The 20,363-nt window shown below is 49.0% G+C and overlaps 6 protein-coding genes across 6 annotated transcripts; 3 read left to right on the top strand and 3 right to left on the bottom strand.

Moving 5' to 3' along the window:
• Positions 1-1,352: 1,352 nt before the first annotated feature.
• On the bottom strand, positions 1,353-2,770 carry K444DRAFT_518465 (uncharacterized protein; the record flags this gene model as incomplete). The annotated part of the gene is made up of 3 exons (XM_024873868.1): positions 1,353-1,810; positions 1,860-2,069; positions 2,320-2,770. The coding sequence occupies 3 exons, from the start codon at positions 2,768-2,770 to the stop codon at positions 1,353-1,355; spliced, it is 1,119 nt and encodes a 372-aa protein (XP_024743001.1).
• A 3,431-nt stretch (positions 2,771-6,201) lies between these two features.
• Positions 6,202-6,789, top strand: K444DRAFT_624607 (histidine-phosphotransfer domain, HPT domain-containing protein; the record flags this gene model as incomplete). The annotated part of the gene is made up of 3 exons (XM_024882422.1): positions 6,202-6,237; positions 6,293-6,465; positions 6,537-6,789. 3 exons carry the CDS (start codon positions 6,202-6,204, stop codon positions 6,787-6,789), a joined length of 462 nt encoding a protein of 153 aa, XP_024743000.1.
• Positions 6,790-7,336: 547 nt separating this feature from the next.
• K444DRAFT_580822 (putative short-chain dehydrogenase) lies at positions 7,337-8,269 on the bottom strand. The gene is made up of 3 exons (XM_024877713.1): positions 7,984-8,269; positions 7,642-7,924; positions 7,337-7,587 (listed from the first exon to the last, which is right to left on the bottom strand). The coding sequence occupies exons 1-3, from the start codon at positions 8,225-8,227 to the stop codon at positions 7,425-7,427; spliced, it is 690 nt and encodes a 229-aa protein (XP_024742999.1). The 5' UTR covers positions 8,228-8,269; the 3' UTR covers positions 7,337-7,424.
• A 230-nt stretch (positions 8,270-8,499) lies between these two features.
• Positions 8,500-9,712, bottom strand: K444DRAFT_580821 (uncharacterized protein). The gene is made up of 2 exons (XM_024877712.1): positions 9,642-9,712; positions 8,500-9,498 (listed from the first exon to the last, which is right to left on the bottom strand). The coding sequence occupies exons 1-2, from the start codon at positions 9,680-9,682 to the stop codon at positions 8,769-8,771; spliced, it is 771 nt and encodes a 256-aa protein (XP_024742998.1). The 5' UTR covers positions 9,683-9,712; the 3' UTR covers positions 8,500-8,768.
• A 138-nt stretch (positions 9,713-9,850) lies between these two features.
• Positions 9,851-15,131, top strand: K444DRAFT_607515 (P-loop containing nucleoside triphosphate hydrolase protein). Its single transcript, XM_024879191.1, has 6 exons — positions 9,851-10,334; positions 10,463-10,776; positions 10,829-10,908; positions 11,000-13,626; positions 13,727-14,545; positions 14,764-15,131. Exons 1-6 carry the CDS (start codon positions 10,060-10,062, stop codon positions 14,990-14,992), a joined length of 4,344 nt encoding a protein of 1,447 aa, XP_024742997.1. The 5' UTR covers positions 9,851-10,059; the 3' UTR covers positions 14,993-15,131.
• Positions 15,132-15,923: 792 nt separating this feature from the next.
• K444DRAFT_162934 (uncharacterized protein) lies at positions 15,924-18,649 on the top strand. Its single transcript, XM_024870674.1, has 6 exons — positions 15,924-16,365; positions 16,423-16,819; positions 16,910-16,953; positions 17,014-17,118; positions 17,175-17,338; positions 17,444-18,649. Exons 1-6 carry the CDS (start codon positions 16,089-16,091, stop codon positions 18,473-18,475), a joined length of 2,019 nt encoding a protein of 672 aa, XP_024742996.1. The 5' UTR covers positions 15,924-16,088; the 3' UTR covers positions 18,476-18,649.
• Positions 18,650-20,363: the final 1,714 nt, after the last annotated feature.

Below are 20,363 nucleotides of genomic sequence, written 5' to 3'. Positions count from 1 at the left end.
TGCATGCCACATCACATCCCGCGATGCCAGTGATTCGGCAGCATCTTTCAGAAGACTCAGATGACCATGCTTGCAAGCTAATTCGACGATTATCCAAAGACCCTTCGCCTGTCCGAGCTCAGTTGCTTCTTCTCATGGTGCACAAAAAATTTGTCCCATGGTCAGCGGTACAGAGGAAGCCAGATCCAGCACTGAACCGTCCCCTCCGATTCTTTGGTCCAGGCAGGGAGGGACTTTCTTCAGAGGAATACATTGGCTCCTGGGAATTTTCGCGATCATGCCAGCCACGACGTGGTGACGCTTCATGGCAGAAGTTCATGTACTACTCTGCAAGCTTCCGCAAACAATGAGGAAGATACATACGAGGAGAAAGCGAGAACCTCCAAGGGCTATCAGCGCAAACAGCACCTAAAGTCGCTTCTTGCCACACCGCCTTTTCGGAATGTTCTTCGATGTATAACTGGACCAAGTCCGTTCTGAGCCTCTGAAGTGATCAATGCAAGGTTTCTTTCGAACCACCCTGTCGATGCAAGATGTATATTGGGTCCCTTGGCATGAGTTGGCCAAATTTCTCGCTCAAAACAGCAAGGAGCGCTGGAAGCCTCCATTAGAAGACTTTGGCACGAATTTCTAGCTTCGGCATCTCTTCTCCGGTTCCATTTCCCTCTCTCCTCCAGGAGCAGTACAGCCTGGGGTGTCCTGTAGCAGCTCATCTGATGGACATCTTGCCTGCTGAGGAAAGATCAAATATAGGCATCACGTCGACCATGTCTTGCAGCATTCTGCTCGGGCGTCGAGCTTGCAGCAACCGTGCACATCCCACAGAGGTTCCAGGCTTTCGGCACACGTCAACGGCATTGAGATCCCATTCATTGTCATCGCAGACCTCGAATCACAGATCGACTCTGCATGAACGAGACAGATGACCTGCATACCCATCTTTGAGGGGTCCTCCCGCGGTGGACCCTGATCTCCAGCGAATCACGCCTCGACGGGCAACTTCTGCAGCCAACAGAGCCTCTAAAATCGGGTTTACCCGTCAGAAAGGCCGTGAAAACGACCGCCCCACTCCCCAATGTTGCTCAGACCGCTCTCTCGCTCTCTCTCTCTGAGACACTCAGGGAGGTTGTCACGTTTACTGGAATACTGCATGGAAGGAGCACGGAAAGCGCAGCAATATCAGCGCTGGCAGCATGCCTGTCTATTTTGATAGCTGATTCGTGCATGTTCTATCAGGCTGCAAAACTGCCTCTACCTGAGGGCTTTTCGTAATGTACATTAGCTGGACACTGAAGCTTGGAGCTGAAGGCTTGCCATGTAATTGGCTGATCGCAGCTTCGATCGAATTTGCTTCAATCGGGTGCACAAAGCACTCGTATTTTTGCAACAACATTACGAAGGTGAGTCCTTTCCCCGTTCTCATCACCCAATTTTAGTATCCCAGGAAAGGTTACGCAGCGGATCTCCCTCTCGCTCAACGTATCCTCATCCTCGCCGCCAATGTCCTCCATGGTATCTGGATCGAACATTGTTCTCTGATAGCCCTCTATCGACGGCATGATAATACTAAATACAGCTTTCTGTACTCTCAACAACCTGGAAAGCTCAATGGCGCCGTTGACAAGAGTCCGAAGTGGCTGATCTCGAGCCTCGGTGTGCTGTATATCGCCGATTGAGTCCATAATACTGTTTACTTGGTTGACCACAGTTTCTACCACCGCTTCTGTTTCTGCTTTTAGTTTCTGGGGCGCCTCTTTACGGAGAATTGCCAACGTTGTCGACCTCCATTGGTTCATGCTTTCTAAAGATCCTTGTATTATATGAGCCAGAGTTCTCATATTAGGTGCCAGAGAGCTTACCAAAAGAGCTGAGATACTTTTCAGCTTTTGATAGCTCGTCTGCGTGTTCGGCTGGAAGACCAATAAAATATACCTCAAATATATGCTCCAGAAAAAGTCTTGATACTAGTGATTGGATGAGGTGTACTTTTGATGATGAGGCTAGAGGTTGATATGTGGGGACTAGACGAAGGAGCTGTTCCTGTGTTTCTTCGTTGGCCTTGTCGGTATCTGGATATGTTTAGCGCCCAATTGAACAAAACTCGTTCTCATTAAAAAAAAATGATTGTAGAACTTGCAATTGGAGAATGAATATAGTGTGCTAGGAACAAATTCTTGGCGCTAGCCACCCAAGCAAAATTGTGGCAATGTCCCACACAATCTCGATGTTTGTGTTCCAAAGCAAACGTGACTTTGCAATACTCATTTTGAAAAGAGGAATCGAAATATAAGAAAACTGGGGGGAAAAACCCCGACATACCAATCTTCACTCTCCTGAAATTAGTAATAACCCAATTCTGAAGTCCGTTCCCCAGCCTCTGCATCCGTTCTCCAAATGCCTCATCCGTAACCTGCTCATCCATCTTGGAGCTCGTACTAACAAAGCTCTTCAGCCCCCTCACCTGCCCCTGTAAACTCTTAATCATCTCCTCCTTGACCCGCAACTCGCCCATCGCCTCATTGTACGCCTCGCGGAACGCATCCCGATCAAGTATCAGGCTCGAGATCCGTGTCTTGATATCTCGATCCCTGCTCTCCTTCACCTGCTCGAAGCCGCTGACTTCCTGCCGCAGTAAGCGTAATTCTGTATCGGTTTTTAGGAAGGTTTGGTTGAGGCTCGAGTGTTTCTGCTGCCAGAAAATCGCCGTCTCGGATTCATTCGTGAGTTTATGGGATAGTGTTGTCAGCTCGCGCTCGAACTCGTCTACCATTGTCGCTAGCTCTTTTTCCAGCGCGGCGATCTTCTTGTCTTTGTCTTTAGCTGCAGAGTCCGTTTCGGACGTGTCGGAGGCGTTGCCGTCGGGCGTGGACTTTGTAGAGGCATTTTCGTCGGGGTGGTCGGTTTTTGAACGCCCTTGTAGCCGCGCGGGAGGCGGGGTTGCGATGGGGGATTTGCCGGGTTGGCGGAGCGGGCGGGCTTTCTTTTCGTGCCCACTCATTGTGAGTTTCTAGCGGTGGGGAGGGAGAGGGGGTTGGGGATGGGCGTGGGCGTGGGCTTGGGATTGAGGACATTGAGGTGTGAGATGAGGCTGAGTGGGGAGTTGGGAAGTTGAAGTCCTTGTTAACTGGAGCCTAAAAAGTGGGGCTACCGCCGTAGCGTGGGGCAAGGCTGAAAGTTGCCACTTGGCGAGGACTGGCTTTCCCAATCGTCGTTAAGATAGAATTGCATGTTGATTTTCGCATTTACTTTAATCTTTCTAGCGTTTCCCGTCTCCAGAATTTGCTTCAAGAAAGGTAAGTAAGCCCTCCAATTAATTGCCAGAAATCCACTTCTCATCTACCGAGTGAGGCTTTAAGTGAGAATAGCCATTTGAAAATTCGCAGTGGCTGATCTTGCGTCATGCTGTCACCAGGTAGACTCTGATAGAAATAAAAAAGGCCTTATACTTTCAGATGGTATAAAAAGTTTAAGTGCTAGGTATGTTTATCTGTCCAATTGTCAACAAAGTCAATTGAAACCTGATCATCATGCTAATACCGAGTCATTATCGACTCAATATAACAAGATGAAGAGGAATTAGGGGTAAAGTGAGAGTCGTTCAAGTATCTGAGGCTCCCTTGGTCTGCGAGGAGGTACAGCTACTTAGCATTGAGCTTCCAAAGGCACGGTCGGCCACCCAACCTCTTGGTTGTATAATAAGCAGATTCACCAAATTGTACATTTTCAATCCAAAAAAAAGCTTGCAAAACTGAAATTTCTCTTGGACCAAGTCTTCAACTCTTCCGTCCGCTTTTCTCGGGATACCAGTGTCCTTGACAAGGACTCGTGAAAGGAACTTCGAATTGTCCTCGTCTTCCTCCTAGTCACCGCAAGCCCCATCAGTATCCAGAAAGAAATTCTAAAAGGAGGGAGTGAAATCCCCAAACTCGATCGACACTGAACAAAGCCACTCTCAGGAGCCCCATCAGAGCTACAACTGTCTTAGGGAAAGCTGTCTAGAGTCGAATAATGCTTCAATCGGTACCTCACGCTTGATTGCTGAATTTAGCCGCATTTCTCCAACCAATAGTGATGTCTCTAAATCAGCATATCAAGTATGGAATGGAGGAATGTGGAGAGACTATCTCTTCCACTACTCTGGAGAGGGTCCGAGGGCCGAGATGTGAGAAAAGCTGAGGCGCATTTCGAAATCGGGAGACTTGTCCCGAGTCCTTGCATCAGCTATTCCCGAATGACGACCAAGAAACAATGAAAACATTCTGATTGAAATGAGAGCATGCCAAAATCCTAGCTTGTTAGCAAATGAGGCGGTTAGAGCATCCCATTGCTTGGAAGATCTTGGGTTGAAGAAAGAGGCTGGTCCTCACACCTGTCTTGCCTTTGATGAAGCGTTTTCGGCACCGGCAAAGCGTCTTTCGCTATGAGTTCGAGGTGGTTTACCACAGAGGGCCCTCGTCCGGATCGACGACTCGTCACGCACGGTGAGTCCTAGCTCGAGGTGGCCGTATGTTCTCAAATCAAATCAAAGCCACTCGGAATCCTCTATTTCAGCCAAATTCAGCACCCAAGCCCCCACTCCCAGGCCCACCCTATCCGAGCAATCTGACAGGCATCGTGACTTGTTTTTGGCATCGAGACGTCACGCTTGTACGACGAGCCTAGACGCCTAACAGGCGCGTGAGGCAAGCCGGCCATGTGCGGAAGGCTAGCTGTCGCTTCAACCACATCCTCTAGATGTACTTGATAGCGTATCCGGTCTGAGTGGAGACGATGAAATTTCTGGTACCTTCCTCGAAAGAACTGGTTTCTCCCTGCTGGCGAAACGGCCATGAGATTTGATTCCATCCGAATATCCAAATCTTTCCAAAATGAAGTCTCCTTGCCTGCAGTGTGACACCTCCGACCTGCAACCGCTATCGGCCGATCACGAATTCGTGGGAGCCCTACGGTCTTCCGGTGATGCATGCCGCATGGACTGGGGTGTTGGACAAAAAGAGTTCCAGGGATCTTCGTCACTAACCTCCTCGTTGACTGGTTGGTGTTGACCAGGGAGAGACTTGGTATTTTCTCATCGGCAAGAACTTCCTCTAAAGTGCTACGATTTCAACGTTTCGGTAGTGAGAGACTGTCCGCTTTTTCATTCGGTGAGCCATTCCAATGGTCGGGTCGGCGCCTGAGATTAGAAAACAGGATTCCTCTGAACTGGTCCCAACGTGGAGGTCTTCGGCTTCCCGTCGAGGCTTGCTGCTTCCGGAGGATGTGTGTACTCGTAATTCTGAAAGAAAACCACCGTCCGGACAGTTTTATGTGAAGGTGAGAGAGCTTTATATGGCATGAACAGGCCAGAGTCTGGACCCTTCTGCAGCAATATGTATATCGAAGTGAGTCGAGCTTGCCAAGGTCTCAGACAGGCTCACGGCTCAGGGACAGGGAATATGATTGGCCTATGCAGTCTGACGTCGCGAACGCCACCGTCGTCATAATGGCTGGATCGATGCATCTCAGACCGGGGCCTGGCTCTGGAGGGGACTGTCCGCCGCCCTCTTGTTACTGTACTGTGTAGAGTCGTTTTATCCACCCACCCAGAGCAGGAGGCAATCCGACAACTCAACTCAGCCAGAGGCTCCAATCAGAGAGCCAGACTCGGTTTTAGTCAGAAGATTCAGCAGGAGCGTTCTTCCGCTTTCCTTCCCGCTTCCCGCCCCCAGCGCACTTTGTCACACTCGGTCCCTGTGCTTTGTCGGTGCCACCACCCCCGTCGTGGCCTTTTCCTCAATAGAGGCTGCGGGAACTTGTGTCACTGGGTGGCCGTCCTGCTCTCTCATCCCGTAGTACGGAGTGCTGAGGCTTCGTCTGGACCGCGCGATGTGCAGTCGGAGCACCTATGAATTTGTGATCTGTAGCCCCTCCCATCCCTGACCGTGGACAAACAATGGGGATAAAGATGGGAATCTGGGCTGCGTCCGAGCACCTGATCATCTGATATTAGTCACCATCCACATCGACATCGTCGGCAAACTCTTGGTCATTGTGAGAATAATAGCCGTTGAGGTTCGTCGAAGTTTGTCTTGGGAGGTGCTAGCCGAGTTAACCATCTGCAGAACGTGCGGCCGGCCTTTTTCCTCCGCAATCTGGAAAACCCCACGATCTCCAAAGATACCCAGCATCAGAGACCCTTTGAGATCACGAGATCTTCCCAATATGCCCGATAGCACACGCCGGGAGGCCGAGGACAGGGTGAGGACCATCCTGCTGTGATGCGCCACGCAAAAAGCTGACTGCAAGCTCACAGAGCGAAGAGGGCTCGGTCTCGTTGCCGGACCTGGGAGATAGCATCGATGCCGTGACCTTCGAGCAGATCTTGGAGATGGATGACGAGGAAGATGAGCGCGAGTTCTCCCGGTCCATTGTCTTTGGTTTCTTTGAGCAGGCCGAGCAAACATTCAAGAAGATGGACGATGCGCTGTAAGTCGACGCGCAGCGTGATGGGCGTTTCAACAAGGGACAGCGCTAATTAGAGTGTCTTCTCCCCACAGGAAGGAAGGAGATCTCGCAACACTCTCTTCACTGGGCCATTTCCTGAAAGGATCATCCGCTACGCTCGGTCTAACGAAGGTCAAGGACAGCTGCGAAAAAATCCAGCACTACGGGCAGAAAAAGGACGAGGAGGGCACGATCGACGAACCTGACGAGGCAAAGTGCTTGGAGAGGATCAAGGAGACATTGGTGGCCGTGAAGGAGGAATATGCCGAGGTGGAGAAGGTTCTGAAGAAGTTCTACGGAAGCTGAATGGGCGATGGCGGTATTGTGCACGTTCTCGTGCTGGAAGGACAATGGCGAAGGCAACAAGGGGCCGTTGGATTTCCGGCGGCGACATTGGGGCTCATGCCTGAGCAGCGATCCTCTCTTATGGCAATGCTCCCATAGCTCTGGCGTCTGGATTGCATCTCTTTTCGCAGCATAGCATATGGTATTTCTTTTGTTGCGGATTTCAGAAGCCCGGGGATACTACGGTACTTGGGAGAGCGAGGATGAGTGATGATTTTTTTATATCTGCGGAGGGAAGCAGAGCAACCAAAAATGGCAGTTGCCAACGAATCATTTTCTCAATGAATAGAATTGGTATGCCAACCATTTCAACTTTCAATTGCTTTTCAACTCATATCTCCATTCATTGCCCCAGCCTCGGAGAATTCGAATGCCACGGCATGAGAACTAAGGTGGTCCTTGATGAATTTTTGTTACTTTTCCTACCAAACGTCATCCACTCCCCCACCTTCTGAGAACTTGGAAGCTTAATCGTCACAACGACACAAAGTTAGATTCAAACTTTACCCTTGTTTCAAAAATATAAATTCCTAGGTTTTCCAAGCTCCAAACACAAATACGAGAAAGAATTTTTCTTCCCAAGTGAGACTTAAAAATCAAGCAAAGTTCTTGTACCCCACATTCTTTACAAACGTCTGCTGCCAAGGCCCCTGTTCCTTCTCCTCAGCAAGTTCAAGATACATCTTCCCGTGAGCATCCCCGTCAATGTCCATAAAAGCAGCCGACCCATCAGCCTTCCTCTCATCACCATAATAGAACCTACAATCATCAGTTCCTCACTCACATTATCTTATCTCAGCAACCATCACTTACTTGAACCCTCTGTCCTTATACGCAGCAGCCGCAGACTGGATGATATGCGCTGTCGCCGACTTCCCTACACCTAAATCAAGAACAGGTGCAAGGGGAACAACATTTGTGATGTTGCCTGTGTATATGAATGTCTTTGATGCAGATTCAGGGAGCTGTTCGAAAGCTAGCACAGCTTGCTGTGCGGCTACGAAAGCGGAGGTTGTGTTGACGATGAAGTCGCGAGTGAAGTCTGCCAAGGGAAGGGAGAGCGGGTTCTTTGCGTTGTTCATGGTTAATGCTCCAGCTGTATTCCGTTCATTCAGCAAGCAGTTCAACCGAGTTATTTAGAAATAATATTCTTACCATTGTAAACGACAACACTGGGGAGGCCCAGCAAAGCTTTGACTTTCGAGAAGGCATTGACAACGGAGTTTGGATCTGAAAGATCGCTGGGGATGTTGACTTGGTCAGGTGTATTGTCTGCTTCCTTTGCTTTTCTGGCGGCGAGAGCGACTTTGTAGCCTTTTGAGGCGAATGCTTTGGCTACGTGCGACCCGACGTTTGGGCCTGCGCCGAGGATGAGGATGGCTGGGGATGTGGCAGGCATGGTTTTGACTATACAATGGACTGAAGGATAATTATATGATGCAATAATAACTAGCGATTGCGATTGGGTACTGTACAAGAATTCTACGTTCTATTATACCTTTTTGACATCCACCGGGGGCTTCAATGTGTATGTTGTAAGCAATCGGCGCTGCGGTTCCATGATTTTCAACAATATGACATTATCCAATGTTCGGAGCGGAGTTTATTGACGCCTCAAACAGCATCCGATGAAATGACAGGTCAATAAGGTTGAAGCTGCAAGATACCCTCCCCGATTGGACGTACCCATTCGATGACGGACCACTCATATTTATGTTCCGGGAGATAATTTCTTGTTTAGATCAATTTTGGGCTACACGAAGCAGATGCCAATGAACTCCTGGATGATTTGTAAGGATCAGGGCGTCCTCGGCTCCCGCCCACACCAACAACATAATTATACTCGTCTTCGCCTCATAATCTCGTCCCGAGAGAAAAGAGGCCTTATTTAGATCACGTTTCGACCGGATACCGCTGAACTCCTTGTTAATTTGTCATAATCAGGGCATCTCAACCTCTCCCTCAACAACATACTCCTCTTCACCATCTTCATTCTTCTTCGCCCCCATCTTACAAATAGCCACTTTCTCAATCCTCACATTCATCATCCATTCAAAGTCTTCGAAATCCTCCAGAATCTCTCGCGCGTCAAAATTTAATTTGGCCTTGCTCCTGCCGTGACCACCTTTGCCTCTAACTCCAGGAACGTAGACTGTATTGACGATCGTAGCGTGGAGCTTTAATGGACGGTTCTCCACAAGAATAAACTCGGCTTCTGTGAATATGTCTTTAAGCTTTTGGCAGAAGGGATAAAGCCGATCGTCGTCGGCTGGGGCCGAGTAAAGTATTGAGGTTTTTGACGATGTGTGCATGCTCTCAAGCCCTTTCAATGTAACCTGCAATGGCTTTGCCTCCTCACTGTCATTCGCTATCGCTTTGGCCTTCGACATGCTCTGAGCGACTGGGTTGCTTGTTTCATCTGGATTTGAAGATGAAAGAAGCTCTTTCAGATTAAGCTCCCTCAATAATTTTAACGAGCTGTCTATTCGTTCTTGGGACAGCAAGCTCATTACGCCCAGCGTGAGATGTAATGTGCCCAAAGGTCTGATGGCTTTCTCGGGTATGCCATTTGGAAGTTCTGGTGTGGAAATTCCCGTGACCTTGTCTCGAAAGGTGGCGAGTGAGTTTTGAAGTTGAGAACGAGAGGTTGGCGTGACGAGTGGGAGACACCTGGGGAATCTTAGGTCAATATAGGCTGAGCGAAAAATTGAAGTACAAGGAAAGTGCGAGATATTTAGGGGAGGTTTTTGATGCCTCAAGACTCATGAGTCGGTCAGAGAGGGGCAAGCAAATGGAAAGTTCAGAATGCATACAGAAAGTGAGTAAGACGCGGTGGGCTTGGTCGTGGAGGCATGGCAGTATGCTGCTCAATGGAATCCACTCAATGAAATAGATTAATAGGTGTTTGAAGAATAGCATTTGCGTTTTTGTCTCGAAACGGGAAGGTGCCTAGACTCGCTTGAATGAACGCCACCTCTTTGACAAGGCTGCCACGATCTTTCCTTTACTCCATGCAACCTCCCTCAAACCTCAATCAAAAGGGATTTCGATAAAGATTCACTTTGCGCCGGTTGCACCGGCTGTTAATACACAATCTAGACCCTTTTGCTAGCCCGTGCGACCCTCAGATCCCATCCCAAACTCTCTTATCATCCACCCCCGCCTCATCCCTTCCTGGCGCCCTCCGCTGCCTTCCCTCGATCGCCTGTTTTAATTGAGCTCCTTATCAGCATGGACGACTCCGATGATTCAGCTTCGGATGTCTCCGAGACAATTCTCGAGCCTTTCGAGGAAGATGAACTCCCCCGTTTGCCAGACGACATTGTTGAGGATCTGACAGACCCCATCATTGATCTCTTGAGTGATGAAATCTCTCTATCTCCACTCACTTTAGATGATGGTACGCCTTCCATCAAGCCGAGGCCATACCAGCTTGAAATTGTTCAAGAAAGTTTGAACAAGAATATCATCATTGCTATGGACACAGGCAGCGGCAAAACTCACTGGTACTTTTGTCCATGATTTTTTTGATCTCGTTCATTTTGGTCACTTTCGATGATACAGGGCTGGCCAAGTGTGGTCATACCATAGATTCTTCAATATTGCTCCAAGCTAATTACCTCCGGGGAGATAGCGCAGTGATGAGGATCCAGTATGAGCTCGAGCGTATCCTTCCCAGCCAGGTTAGTGCGGAACTCGTCTGGTTTCTCGCACCTACAGTATCTCTTTGCTCTCAGCAATACGAATACATCGAATCCCAGCTCAGTGCAGTGCAAGTGAAGTTCCTCTCAGGCGCCGATGGTGTAGAGCGCTGGACTGAGCAGAGTCTCTGGGATGGCGTGTTGAGAAACGTACGCGTGGTTGTCTCGACTTACCAAATTCTTCTCGATGCTCTCACGCACGCCTTTGTGAAGATGGATCAATTGGCCCTAATCGTCTTTGATGAAGGTATATTTCCCCCAGCCTCAGAATCCGTGGCCCAAGAAGTAACCGCCCAAAGCGCATAATTGTGTAGGGAAGCAGGCTGGGGCGAAATTGATGCAGAATTTCTATCACAAACGGAAGTCACAAGGCCTCTCTGTACGTATTTCGAGCTCTAGCTTCACCGTTGGAATGTTCCTCGACCTTTAGTACATTTGCATTGCCATTTACTTACTAATTAACCTACCAGATTCCGCACATCCTAGGGCTTACAGCTTCGCCAGTGATGAAATCAGACCCGCTCTCCGTGGCCAAAATCGAGGAAACCCTTGACGCCATTTGCAGAACTCCCACAAAACACCGTGCAGAATTGAGGCTTCAGGTCAAGCTGCCAGTACTCTCGCAAGTATCTTATCAACCACTTACTTCCGAAAGCTCACTCGAAAGTTATACAAGAACCATCGACAGCTTAGGCCGGGCCTTTAGAGGCCTGAAGATATCCGAGGATCCGTATGTCATCGGCCTACTTGAGGAGAATACCGATAGAAGCCGAAGAAAACTTGCAGAGATTCGACTGAATCGGAAGACATGGTGCCACGACCAGATGAAAAGTTTCTACGCAACCACCCTCAAAATCTGCAGTGAGCTTGGAGCTTGGGCAACCGACTACTATGTTTCTCAAGTCATAGCTAAAGTGATGAAATCGGCAGTTGAATCTGGTCCATCTGTTGGCATATGGGACCTCGCAACTGCAGAGAAGCAATACCTAGCAAAGACATTAAAGGGAGTTGATATTTTCGGCCACACTGCTTACGAGACACCAGCGAGCATTCCTCTTGTGACAGATAAGGTGAGGAAGCTAATTGAGATTCTGGTTCAAATGTCAAAGTCAACCACATTTTCAGGCATTGTTTTTGTGCAGGAAAGAGCTCTGGCAGCAGTACTTGCTCATCTCCTTTCGGTCCATCCCGAGACGCGCGATCTGTTCCGCATCGGAACAATAGCTGGCACGTCAGCCAACAGTCATCGAGCTCAGAGTAAGCTTATCGGAGAGCTCATTGACGTAGACTCGCAGAAGACCGACTTGTCGCTCTTCAAATCAGGCCGAATAAACCTGGTCATAGCAACGTCTGTGCTCGAGGAAGGAATCGATGTACCATCATGCAATGCTGTGCTCTGTTTTCAGAAACCAGCCAATTTGAAATCGTTTGTGCAGAGACGTGGGCGTGCTCGACACCGAGATTCCGAGCTCGTCCTTCTCCTTGAATCGACTGACAAAGGAACTGAATGGCATCAACTTGAATTGGCTATGAGGAAAATTTACGAGGACGAAATGCGAGTTTTGGAAGAAACCCTACTTCGAGAAGATGTTGAAGAGCACGGCAATAGGACCTTTGAGGTTCCAAGTACCGGTGCACTGCTCGATTTTGACAACGCCGTCTCGCACCTCTACCACTTTTGCTCGAGGTTACCAGCCAAGGACTATGTAGACTTGCGCCCTGAATTCATTTGCGAGGAGAGTGAAGGGCTCGTCCAAGCCAAGGTTATACTCCCTCTGTCAGTCATTGAAGAAGTTCGAACCACCGAGAGCGAACAATTGTGGATGTCTGAGAAGAATGCGATAAAAGATGCCTCTTTCGTAGCCTATAAGGCTCTTCACCACGCAGGCCTAGTCAACGACAACCTACTTCCCCTTCTACCACACGACTCGGTCACGGATGAGCTGATATCATCTTCAGTAGAGAAGAGAGCGTCGATTGTGAATGTTCGTGAGCAGTTGAACCCCTGGGTCGAAATTGCAAGAGCTTGGCAGAGTTCGGAAGGCACCGTATATGAAGCCAAAATTACAGTAGGAGAACTGCAGATGAAGACCTGGCTCCCTACTCCGGTACCGAAATTTTCACCTTTCCACGCCTATTGGAATGCAGAGACAACCTTTACTATTTCTCTCTCGACTTCGGCTTCAATTACAATCAATGTGGAGACCATGTTGAAGGCCTGGAATGACACCTGGGCACTGTTGGACACTGCGTTCGGATCGAGGTTCGCTATTCAACAAAAACGAGTTATCATGCCATTCTTCTCAAATGTCGATATTTCTCAGATACAGCAGATGGGACGGCAACCCGTCACAAACGACATTCAGTTCAAGCATGAACCAGGCTTGATCAGAGACAAATCGGAATGGCAAGTTGCATACGTCTTCCGTGAGCTTCTCTCGAACAAGCCTTCTCTTCACAAAGTCCAGAATCCTTACGAGCATTTTGAGGATACTCAGGATGGACCTCACCTTTCTCTTAAGAGACTCCCTCGACGCTTCGATTTCCTTCACAAAGTCGTGCCTGGAAATGGCACCTTGTCAAACAAGACGCATTCGGCTGTTTTGCCAGTTGAAAGGTGTACAGAAGACAGCATTCCTTTCAAATTTGTGCAATTTGGCTTGCTTATTCCCTCTATCATGCACCGCTTCTCAGTATATCTCCTTGCCCAAGCCTTATCAGCAACGTTACTCAGAGACGTCGGTATCTCAGATCTCAACCTGATTGTCACAGCTCTTAGCGCTTCCAGTGCCAATGAAGCGTCCAATTATCAGAGGTTAGAATTTCTAGGCGATTCGATTCTGAAAACCTGCACAACAGTCCAATTGATGGGAGAATATCCTTTGTGGCACGAAGGCTATCTCTCTGCGAAGAAAGACCGCGTTGTATCGAACTCCAGACTTTCAAGAGCCGCCATCGAAGCTGGTCTCGACTCCTTCATAATCACTCAATCCTTCAAGGGGCACAAATGGCGGCCCGTTTACATCGATGACATGCTTGATCCACCCCTCGACGCAAAAAGAGATATGTCTACGAAAGTTCTGGCTGATGTTGTAGAGTAAGTGGGTGCTTTTTTCTTTCTCGAAACATCCTGATTTTTGCGTCCGATTTACCTGAGAAATCGTTTCGATCAAACTGCTGACTCTCGCGTTTCCCAGAGCCTTGATCGGTGCTGCCATGGTGGATGGTGGTATACCCAAAGCTCTGGTGTGCATGCAGGTATTTCTCCCAGAATTGGAATGGACGCCGTTGGAAATACGCCGAACATACCTATTTCAACGCACACCTGATGTTGACTTGCCAGCAACTCTACAGCCTCTTGAGGCTCTCATCGGATACAATTTCAAGAAAAAGGCGCTTCTAGTGGAAGCCATGACGCATGCCTCTTATAAGAGTGGCTCCCAGTCTCTTGAGCGGTTTGAATTTCTTGGCGATGCGGTGCTTGACTACATTGTTGTCAACGCCATGTATCGGGACGCTGAGCTTTCTCACATTCAGATGCACCATCTGCGAACATCGCTTGTCAACGCCGACTACCTCGCTTTTTTGTGCATGGAGTGGAGCATTGAGCAAGAAGCTATCGACGTTGAGCCTGATACATCGACTCTGGATAAGAGAGGCTTACCAATATTCAAGGAAAAGGCCAGAAAGGTGTCATTACCACTCTGGCGCTTCCTTCGCCATGCATCTCCGAGATTAGGTGCTGTTCAGACCGTGACTGCTGATCGTCATAAAGGGCTGAGGGGGCAACTCATTGAAGCTTTCGAAACCGGGACTCAATATCCTTGGGCTCTTCTTGCACGCCTGAAAGCTCAAAAGTTCTTTTCTGATATGGTTGAGTCTCTTCTTGGCGCTATATGGATTGATTCTGGATCCCTGGAAACCTGCACTGAGGTCGTTGAGAGGATGGGCATATTGCGGTACTTCAGGAGAATGTTGAAGGATGGGGTGGATGCTTTACATCCTAAGGAAGCGTTGTAAGTCCCAATTTCTTCGAGGATCCCTCTCTTGTGTGGATTCCAGGGGTCGGAGCAATGTCAAACGGCTCCTGGAACCTTATACTCCCAAACCGCTTAAATCGTCCTTTGCAGATACCGGGCATTTGAGGACATTTGGTTTTCATTACTGTTGCTACAGATTGACCATTTGACTGTGCTGAAAAGAAGCATGCTGACTCCGAGTTCGTGGGACTCAGGGGCATGCTGGCAGACACCGAGTCAGTTCGGTATGTTATTTCCTCGAGGATTCGAGAGGCGGATGAGAGTAGAGAGTTTCTGTGTACAGTGTTTGTTGGTGATGCTCAGGTTGTGGAAGTCAGTGGTGGTATTAGCCCGGAGGAGGTGAAGGTGACTGCTGCTGAGGCTGCAGTCAGAATTTTGTTGAAGGCAAAGGAAGCTACCATGGACATCGATATGAAGGATTAGGTGGGGAGTTACGATTCATGGGAATTCGGGGTTCAAGAACTGGCGTTTTGGGGGGACAGGAAAAGTGGCACTTTTTTTAACGTTCCAGGAGCTGGACAATTAAAAATGCATTTCCGAAGAATTCTCGCCTGAGTTGTGCACGGCACATTTAAAAGCTAACCCTTCAGATATCTCAAAGACTCCGATATTCAGCTATCCTGATTGAGACCACAGAAATGTCCAGCTTTGACTCTTGGGACATTGAAGATTCAGTGCCCCTTTTGTGTCCCTTCTGTGTCCACTGCGAGAGCAGATAGCCCCACCCAGCTGTTTTTTCTCCTTCTCTTTCTTTGAAGGCCTTGAATTATTCTCTGCATCTAAATTCCCATTAGCATTCATTGAAAAATCATTGGCCGAATCCAATCAGGCTGCCACATCGTCATCTTTCGATATCCTGGCCCTGGGACGGGAGCTCCCGATTGGCATACGAGTAATTAAGTCTCGGAAAATGGCTGCCCGAGCCGAAGTGTGGCTCAGCACAGCGGGGCGCGCTTGGGGTTTTGAGAGGGGATGGTTCCAGCACCAGCACCAGCAGCAGCAGCAGCAGCAGGCGCTGCCGTTGACGTTGCTTGCCCGATCGACTCCAAGAGTGCTTGATGCAGGAACCTGATGTGATTGTGATGGCCGCCAACTTGGATTGGAAGCGAACTCCGCAGCACTTGGGACCGTGCCAACAAATGTACCTAGTAGATTTAACCAGCTTGTTTAGGCCGTCGGTCCATCTCATTCATCATTCATCATTCCTCATGGGTCATGAGTTCGCAGATGTGCAAGCACGGAGAGTTCTGGTGGTTGTTCGAACACGGTTAAATCCTTCCTCCAAGGAGGGTGGGCAGCGCCCGACTTCAGTAGAAATGCCATTTGCTTCTTCTTCATACTCGGTGATACCAACACACCATTACGTATCGGAAGCCTTCTCCATCCATCCTCTTCGTTTCCTACTTGCAAACAAGCGTCGATCGATATATTCATATTTCCACCAGGTTTGCTCCAAACCCGGATCCTACGAATTCAAACAACCGCATTCCATGAGGTGACATACACAGCCTCGCTGCCCATGGCGAACACACACGGTCGGAACCCTGAGCCTGATTACTTTGAGTCCATCCCCGAGTACACCAATCGCGATTCCGCCGCCGAGCCTCGTCGAGATAACCCCGCCTTACGCAGGGCATCGCCCACCCAAAAGCGCTCCTCGCCACCTATCAACGACGAAATGGCTTCTGGTGAAGATCTTGACGAGCTGAAGCTGCATCCTGTCGTTTCTCCAGAGCTCATAGCAGAGATTACCGAGAGGGTCACTGAGAGGGTTACCGTGAGGGTGAGGAAAGAAGGTACACATCATATGTTACTCTACGCGGCTCCGAGCCTTGCTAACTCACTATACATAGTGGTCGAAGAATTGTCGAAGCAAACAAGCACAGACGGTGAAATCTCGAACAAGTCCAGCTCTACTTCATCCCCGCCGCCAACGAATACTCCGCCATCTCCAACACAGTCTGCGAAGCCGGCGTATGCGCCTCCTCCACCTATGGAGCCTCGATCACCACCCAGCAGTCCGCTGGACAAGCCGAGCGTACGGTTCTCCGATCGTCGCCCTGCCGTATCAAGAACATACTCGACGGCAGAACTGTCTACAATCGATCAGAAATGGGGAAGGCTGTTTGACAAGGAAGGGACTCCAACGAAACGACTCGGTGAATTCTTGCGAGGCCTTGCGAACCATATAATCAATGACTTTCCGCCGAGGAAGAGCATCGTTATCACACCTACGAAGATGGCAGCATAGTATGCATATTCTCAATTTATCTTCCCATATTTCGAAGTCTTGCGAGTTAAGGTTTCCCAATAAAGCACTGCTAACATGAGAACGTTCAGCTATGCCAGCCACGCTCTGGAAAAGGAGCCTCACCCTCTTCTCTGTATGTACTTGATAAGATTTGCCTCTAGATACCTTCAAAATCAGCTAACGTCAATCATAGCAATCTTCCGGGCAAATTCGAACGAAGAACATATACAGCGCTTGTATCAGGGTTTGGGTTGCGAACATCATCTGGTCCAGGAGGACTCTCACTCTGAAGCGATTAGTATTCCTCCCCGAACCCAGGAAAAATATCAGGAGTGGAAAACTGACACCTTGTAGTTCCTTCACTCACTCCGGTAGGCTTCGCGCACTGGATGACTTTATTCATACTAGCTTATCCGGAAGAGGAGTGGAGACGGTTGGAGAATGCCGTGATGTCTATGCCTATTGATGCTGATGGAGATTTGGTAGACGGGAAGCCTGAACGTCTTCCAAAGCAAATAGTGAGTGCCTGGAAACATAATCACCTGTTTTTCCCCTTAGGGTGCTCCGACCCCTCCTCTCCAATCCTTCTCATGAAGCACACTGACCTTGCCATCTTTCCACAGTCACGACACCTCCTCCCAGAGAAGACAGATGCAAACTCTCAAAAGTTGTTAGAAAGTGCTATCTTACAATTCTTGGCTGATTTTGGATCTACCAACCGGCGGAGGGGCTCTCTTACGGCTCCTTCTCTCAGCCGCCGCTCTTCTGCTCGATCACAGCAGCGTCCGGTTGAGATTCATCAAGCCCGAACCTCTCCAACAAGCTCAAAACCTCAACCTATTGAGCGTGAGCGGAAACCGTATGCTGGTGCTCCCTCCAACTCCGAGGGTTCAAGCAACGAGGAGGGTATCAAGATAGAGAGAGATCGCCAGCCATACACCGCTCAGCCTGGAAGTGGCAAAGTCTACACTGAGAAGAACACCCTCAATATCCCAAGCCGACCCGGCCGTGCAAATTCTACCAGCAGCCGTACGAGCACAAGAGAGATGTCTGATACGGGCAGCCGCGTCAGCGCAAGAGAGCCGTCTGACGTTGCTGAGCCCCGTGAACCCCGACACCAGCGGACACAAAGCACAACAAGCCAAAGCGGCCCTGGACGTCCTGCAGGCCGAAAAAACAGTAGTCCTCCCTTGAGAAACTTCCGCCATTCTGTTCCGGACGATATCCAAGGCGGAGGCAAGTATGGACCCGGGCCATCCTCATCGACATCCAGCTTCAACCCCGGCTCCTACGGCTCTACCACCTCATTTCCACCGCCGCCTCCCGGCCCACCACCCATCGACATCCGCAGCGAGCGAGGAGACAGGAGATACCGCGACGATCGCCAGTACAACCGCCGAGGCACCGACCCCGAAGAAGTCCGTTTCGCCGGCGAGTTCAACTCCCCTAAAGATGCTGAGAAGTGGGATCGCTATCGAGAAGCGGTCGTTGGGGATCGCGATCGCGATCGTGATCGTGATCGTGACCGCCATAACAATGTCCCTTACGAGCGAGGCTCTGTCTCCATCGATCCGAGGGATATGAGAGGTGCGGAGGACTTTTATCGAGAGAGGCCAAGAGGTCCTGAATATGATGCTTATGGCAGAAGGATTTGAGCGATATCGATGAGAGATGAGAAGAGGAAATGATAATGAGGAGATGGCAGGCCATAACGGACACTCTTTTTGACATGAATGAGCGACGAAGCGAATCGGATCGGATGATACCTACACGCGAGCGTTTTTCGATAAAGCACAAATGCCTTTTCATTCCTTTGTACTCGGGGTTTGTATTGAAGCGATGGATGGGTGGAAAGGATGGAGTTCAGCGATGTGTGAATGTATTGAGATACCTACCGAATGTAACAAACAGTGTGGCTGGGAGAAGGATAGGATTTGGGAGACAGACGGCGTTATCTTTTCCTTGGATTATTTTACTTACTCATTGTTCATACTTTTAGCGCATGCTGCGTTGTTGGATGAAGAGAGATGCAGACTGGATGAAATCTATCCATTATAGACGTATTTTTCAGTTTCGAGTTTTAAGTTTTTGTACGACTTGCGCGGAAAGTCAAAGTCACTCGCTTGGGAGGCATTCTGAACTTGAGTTTGCCTTTGCTTTTCATAGCAGTCTTGATACAATGCACAACAGAATAGTAAACTATCAATCATGTCCCGGTCTCATCGACACTCAGAATTCTGAATTTCCATCTAGTCCGTGCAAAATTGGTGGTAATGAAGCTCGGATCTGAGTGAACATGCAAGAGCGTGATGGCTGGATGAAGGGTAAGGTGGAGGATTTGACAGAAGCTGAATACTTGAATGAAGTTTTGAGGGAGATTATCGTACAGGAGATGAGCCATGATCCAAGCACAAGGATTGTTATGAGGGGATTGGATGATTGAATGAATCTCGACGGGAGCTTTGTGATCAAATGAAGCCTATGTGGGTCTAATTGTCCTCACTTCCACTTCCATTTCTCTTAGAGCGGCTTGATTGATGCCTGTTGAATTGAGTTGTAGACTTGATAGTTTATTGAATCACGGGAGGCCCTCTTTCAAAGAAGCGGTGGTTCGGTGAGTAAGTTGTTCTCTCCTCCGAGGCGTGAAATGGATTATTGCAGTGTGCTGTCTTGCAAGACGGACGTTTTGAAAGCATCGGGAGTTGCACGATGGGAAGTTCCGACGCTCGTGGAGGTTTTCATATGTTATCAACAAAAATTGTGTGCACTCGAAGGAGTTCGAAGGAGATTAAGGCTGCTAGAGCCCTGTGAACAATGGAAGGGATGAGATATCTGAAGACATGAGGTATCGATGAACAATTCATATAGAAGGATCTGAGATAGTCCAACTTAGTTGGGGGCATCGGAAATATCACCTTTTCCCTCTTTTTGGAAGGAGCTGGAGGTAGTTTCTTCAAGCATGTGACGTTAGCGTAAAAAGGAAAGCTCAATTTGGCAGTCTGTTGACCTTCTCATCTCTTTCGATCTTCCCCAAAACAACTCTTGTTGCATGACACGTGAGCGCCCCCCTGAGCACCCCCTGCATGTCAAACTCACGTGGTTCAGGGGCTTAGCTCCTGGGCTCATTTCCACCTATATAAGCTCTCCGGAGCACCCAAAAATTCATGCTCTTTAGAGCGTCCTTTGCGTACGACAACTCTCTTTCAACTAACACCAATGGAAGGTAACACTCGCGACTAACCCGCCATCTCCTCTGCTCCGGTGCCGAGAGGTGACGAAGCCAATCGCCAATGGACTTCTGCTGAGTAAGGGTCCCCCTCACTAAAACGACATACTGGCTGACTCTCACAGACGCAAGAGCAATCCCCTTCTCCAGAAGTATGTGGATCCAGTCGCAATGTGAGACTTATTGACGATGCCAGGTACCAACGTTGTGCCTGTCTCAAGCGGAAGAGCACCGCTTGTTACTCCAAGACCTAGCTCAACAATAGACATATAATGAGATCAGGGCCAGGATATCGGTGCAGTCACCGCCAAGCTGAG

Source organism: Hyaloscypha bicolor (assembly GCF_002865645.1).
Source record: "Hyaloscypha bicolor E unplaced genomic scaffold K444scaffold_15, whole genome shotgun sequence".
In the NCBI taxonomy this organism is placed as follows: Eukaryota; Fungi; Ascomycota; class Leotiomycetes; order Helotiales; family Hyaloscyphaceae; genus Hyaloscypha; species Hyaloscypha bicolor.
Note: the sequence above shows the minus strand (reverse complement) of the source record. Positions and strands in the feature narration are given on the sequence as shown.

Excerpts from the sequence above, each read along its gene's own strand:
- K444DRAFT_580822 (XM_024877713.1), bottom strand. The coding sequence starts at position 8,227 with ATGCCTGCCACATCCCCAGCCATCCTCATCCTCGGCGCAGGCCCAAAC. Across the intron at positions 7,925-7,983 it reads CAGTGTTGTCGTTTACAATG|CTGGAGCATTAACCATGAAC; the intron begins GTAAGAATATTA and ends AACGGAATACAG. Across the intron at positions 7,588-7,641 it reads TATAAGGACAGAGGGTTCAA|GTTCTATTATGGTGATGAGA; the intron begins GTAAGTGATGGT and ends TGATGATTGTAG.
- K444DRAFT_580821 (XM_024877712.1), bottom strand. The coding sequence starts at position 9,682 with ATGCCTCCACGACCAAGCCCACCGCGTCTTACTCACTTTCT. Across the intron at positions 9,499-9,641 it reads CCGCGTCTTACTCACTTTCT|GTGTCTCCCACTCGTCACGC; the intron begins GTATGCATTCTG and ends AAGATTCCCCAG.
- K444DRAFT_607515 (XM_024879191.1), top strand. The coding sequence starts at position 10,060 with ATGGACGACTCCGATGATTCAGCTTCGGATGTCTCCGAGACAATTCTC. Across the intron at positions 10,777-10,828 it reads CCTAATCGTCTTTGATGAAG|CGCATAATTGTGTAGGGAAG; the intron begins GTATATTTCCCC and ends AACCGCCCAAAG. Across the intron at positions 13,627-13,726 it reads GTTCTGGCTGATGTTGTAGA|AGCCTTGATCGGTGCTGCCA; the intron begins GTAAGTGGGTGC and ends CGCGTTTCCCAG.
- K444DRAFT_162934 (XM_024870674.1), top strand. The coding sequence starts at position 16,089 with ATGGCGAACACACACGGTCGGAACCCTGAGCCTGATTACTTTGAGTCC. Across the intron at positions 16,366-16,422 it reads CGTGAGGGTGAGGAAAGAAG|TGGTCGAAGAATTGTCGAAG; the intron begins GTACACATCATA and ends CACTATACATAG. Across the intron at positions 17,119-17,174 it reads CTCTCACTCTGAAGCGATTA|TTCCTTCACTCACTCCGGTA; the intron begins GTATTCCTCCCC and ends GACACCTTGTAG.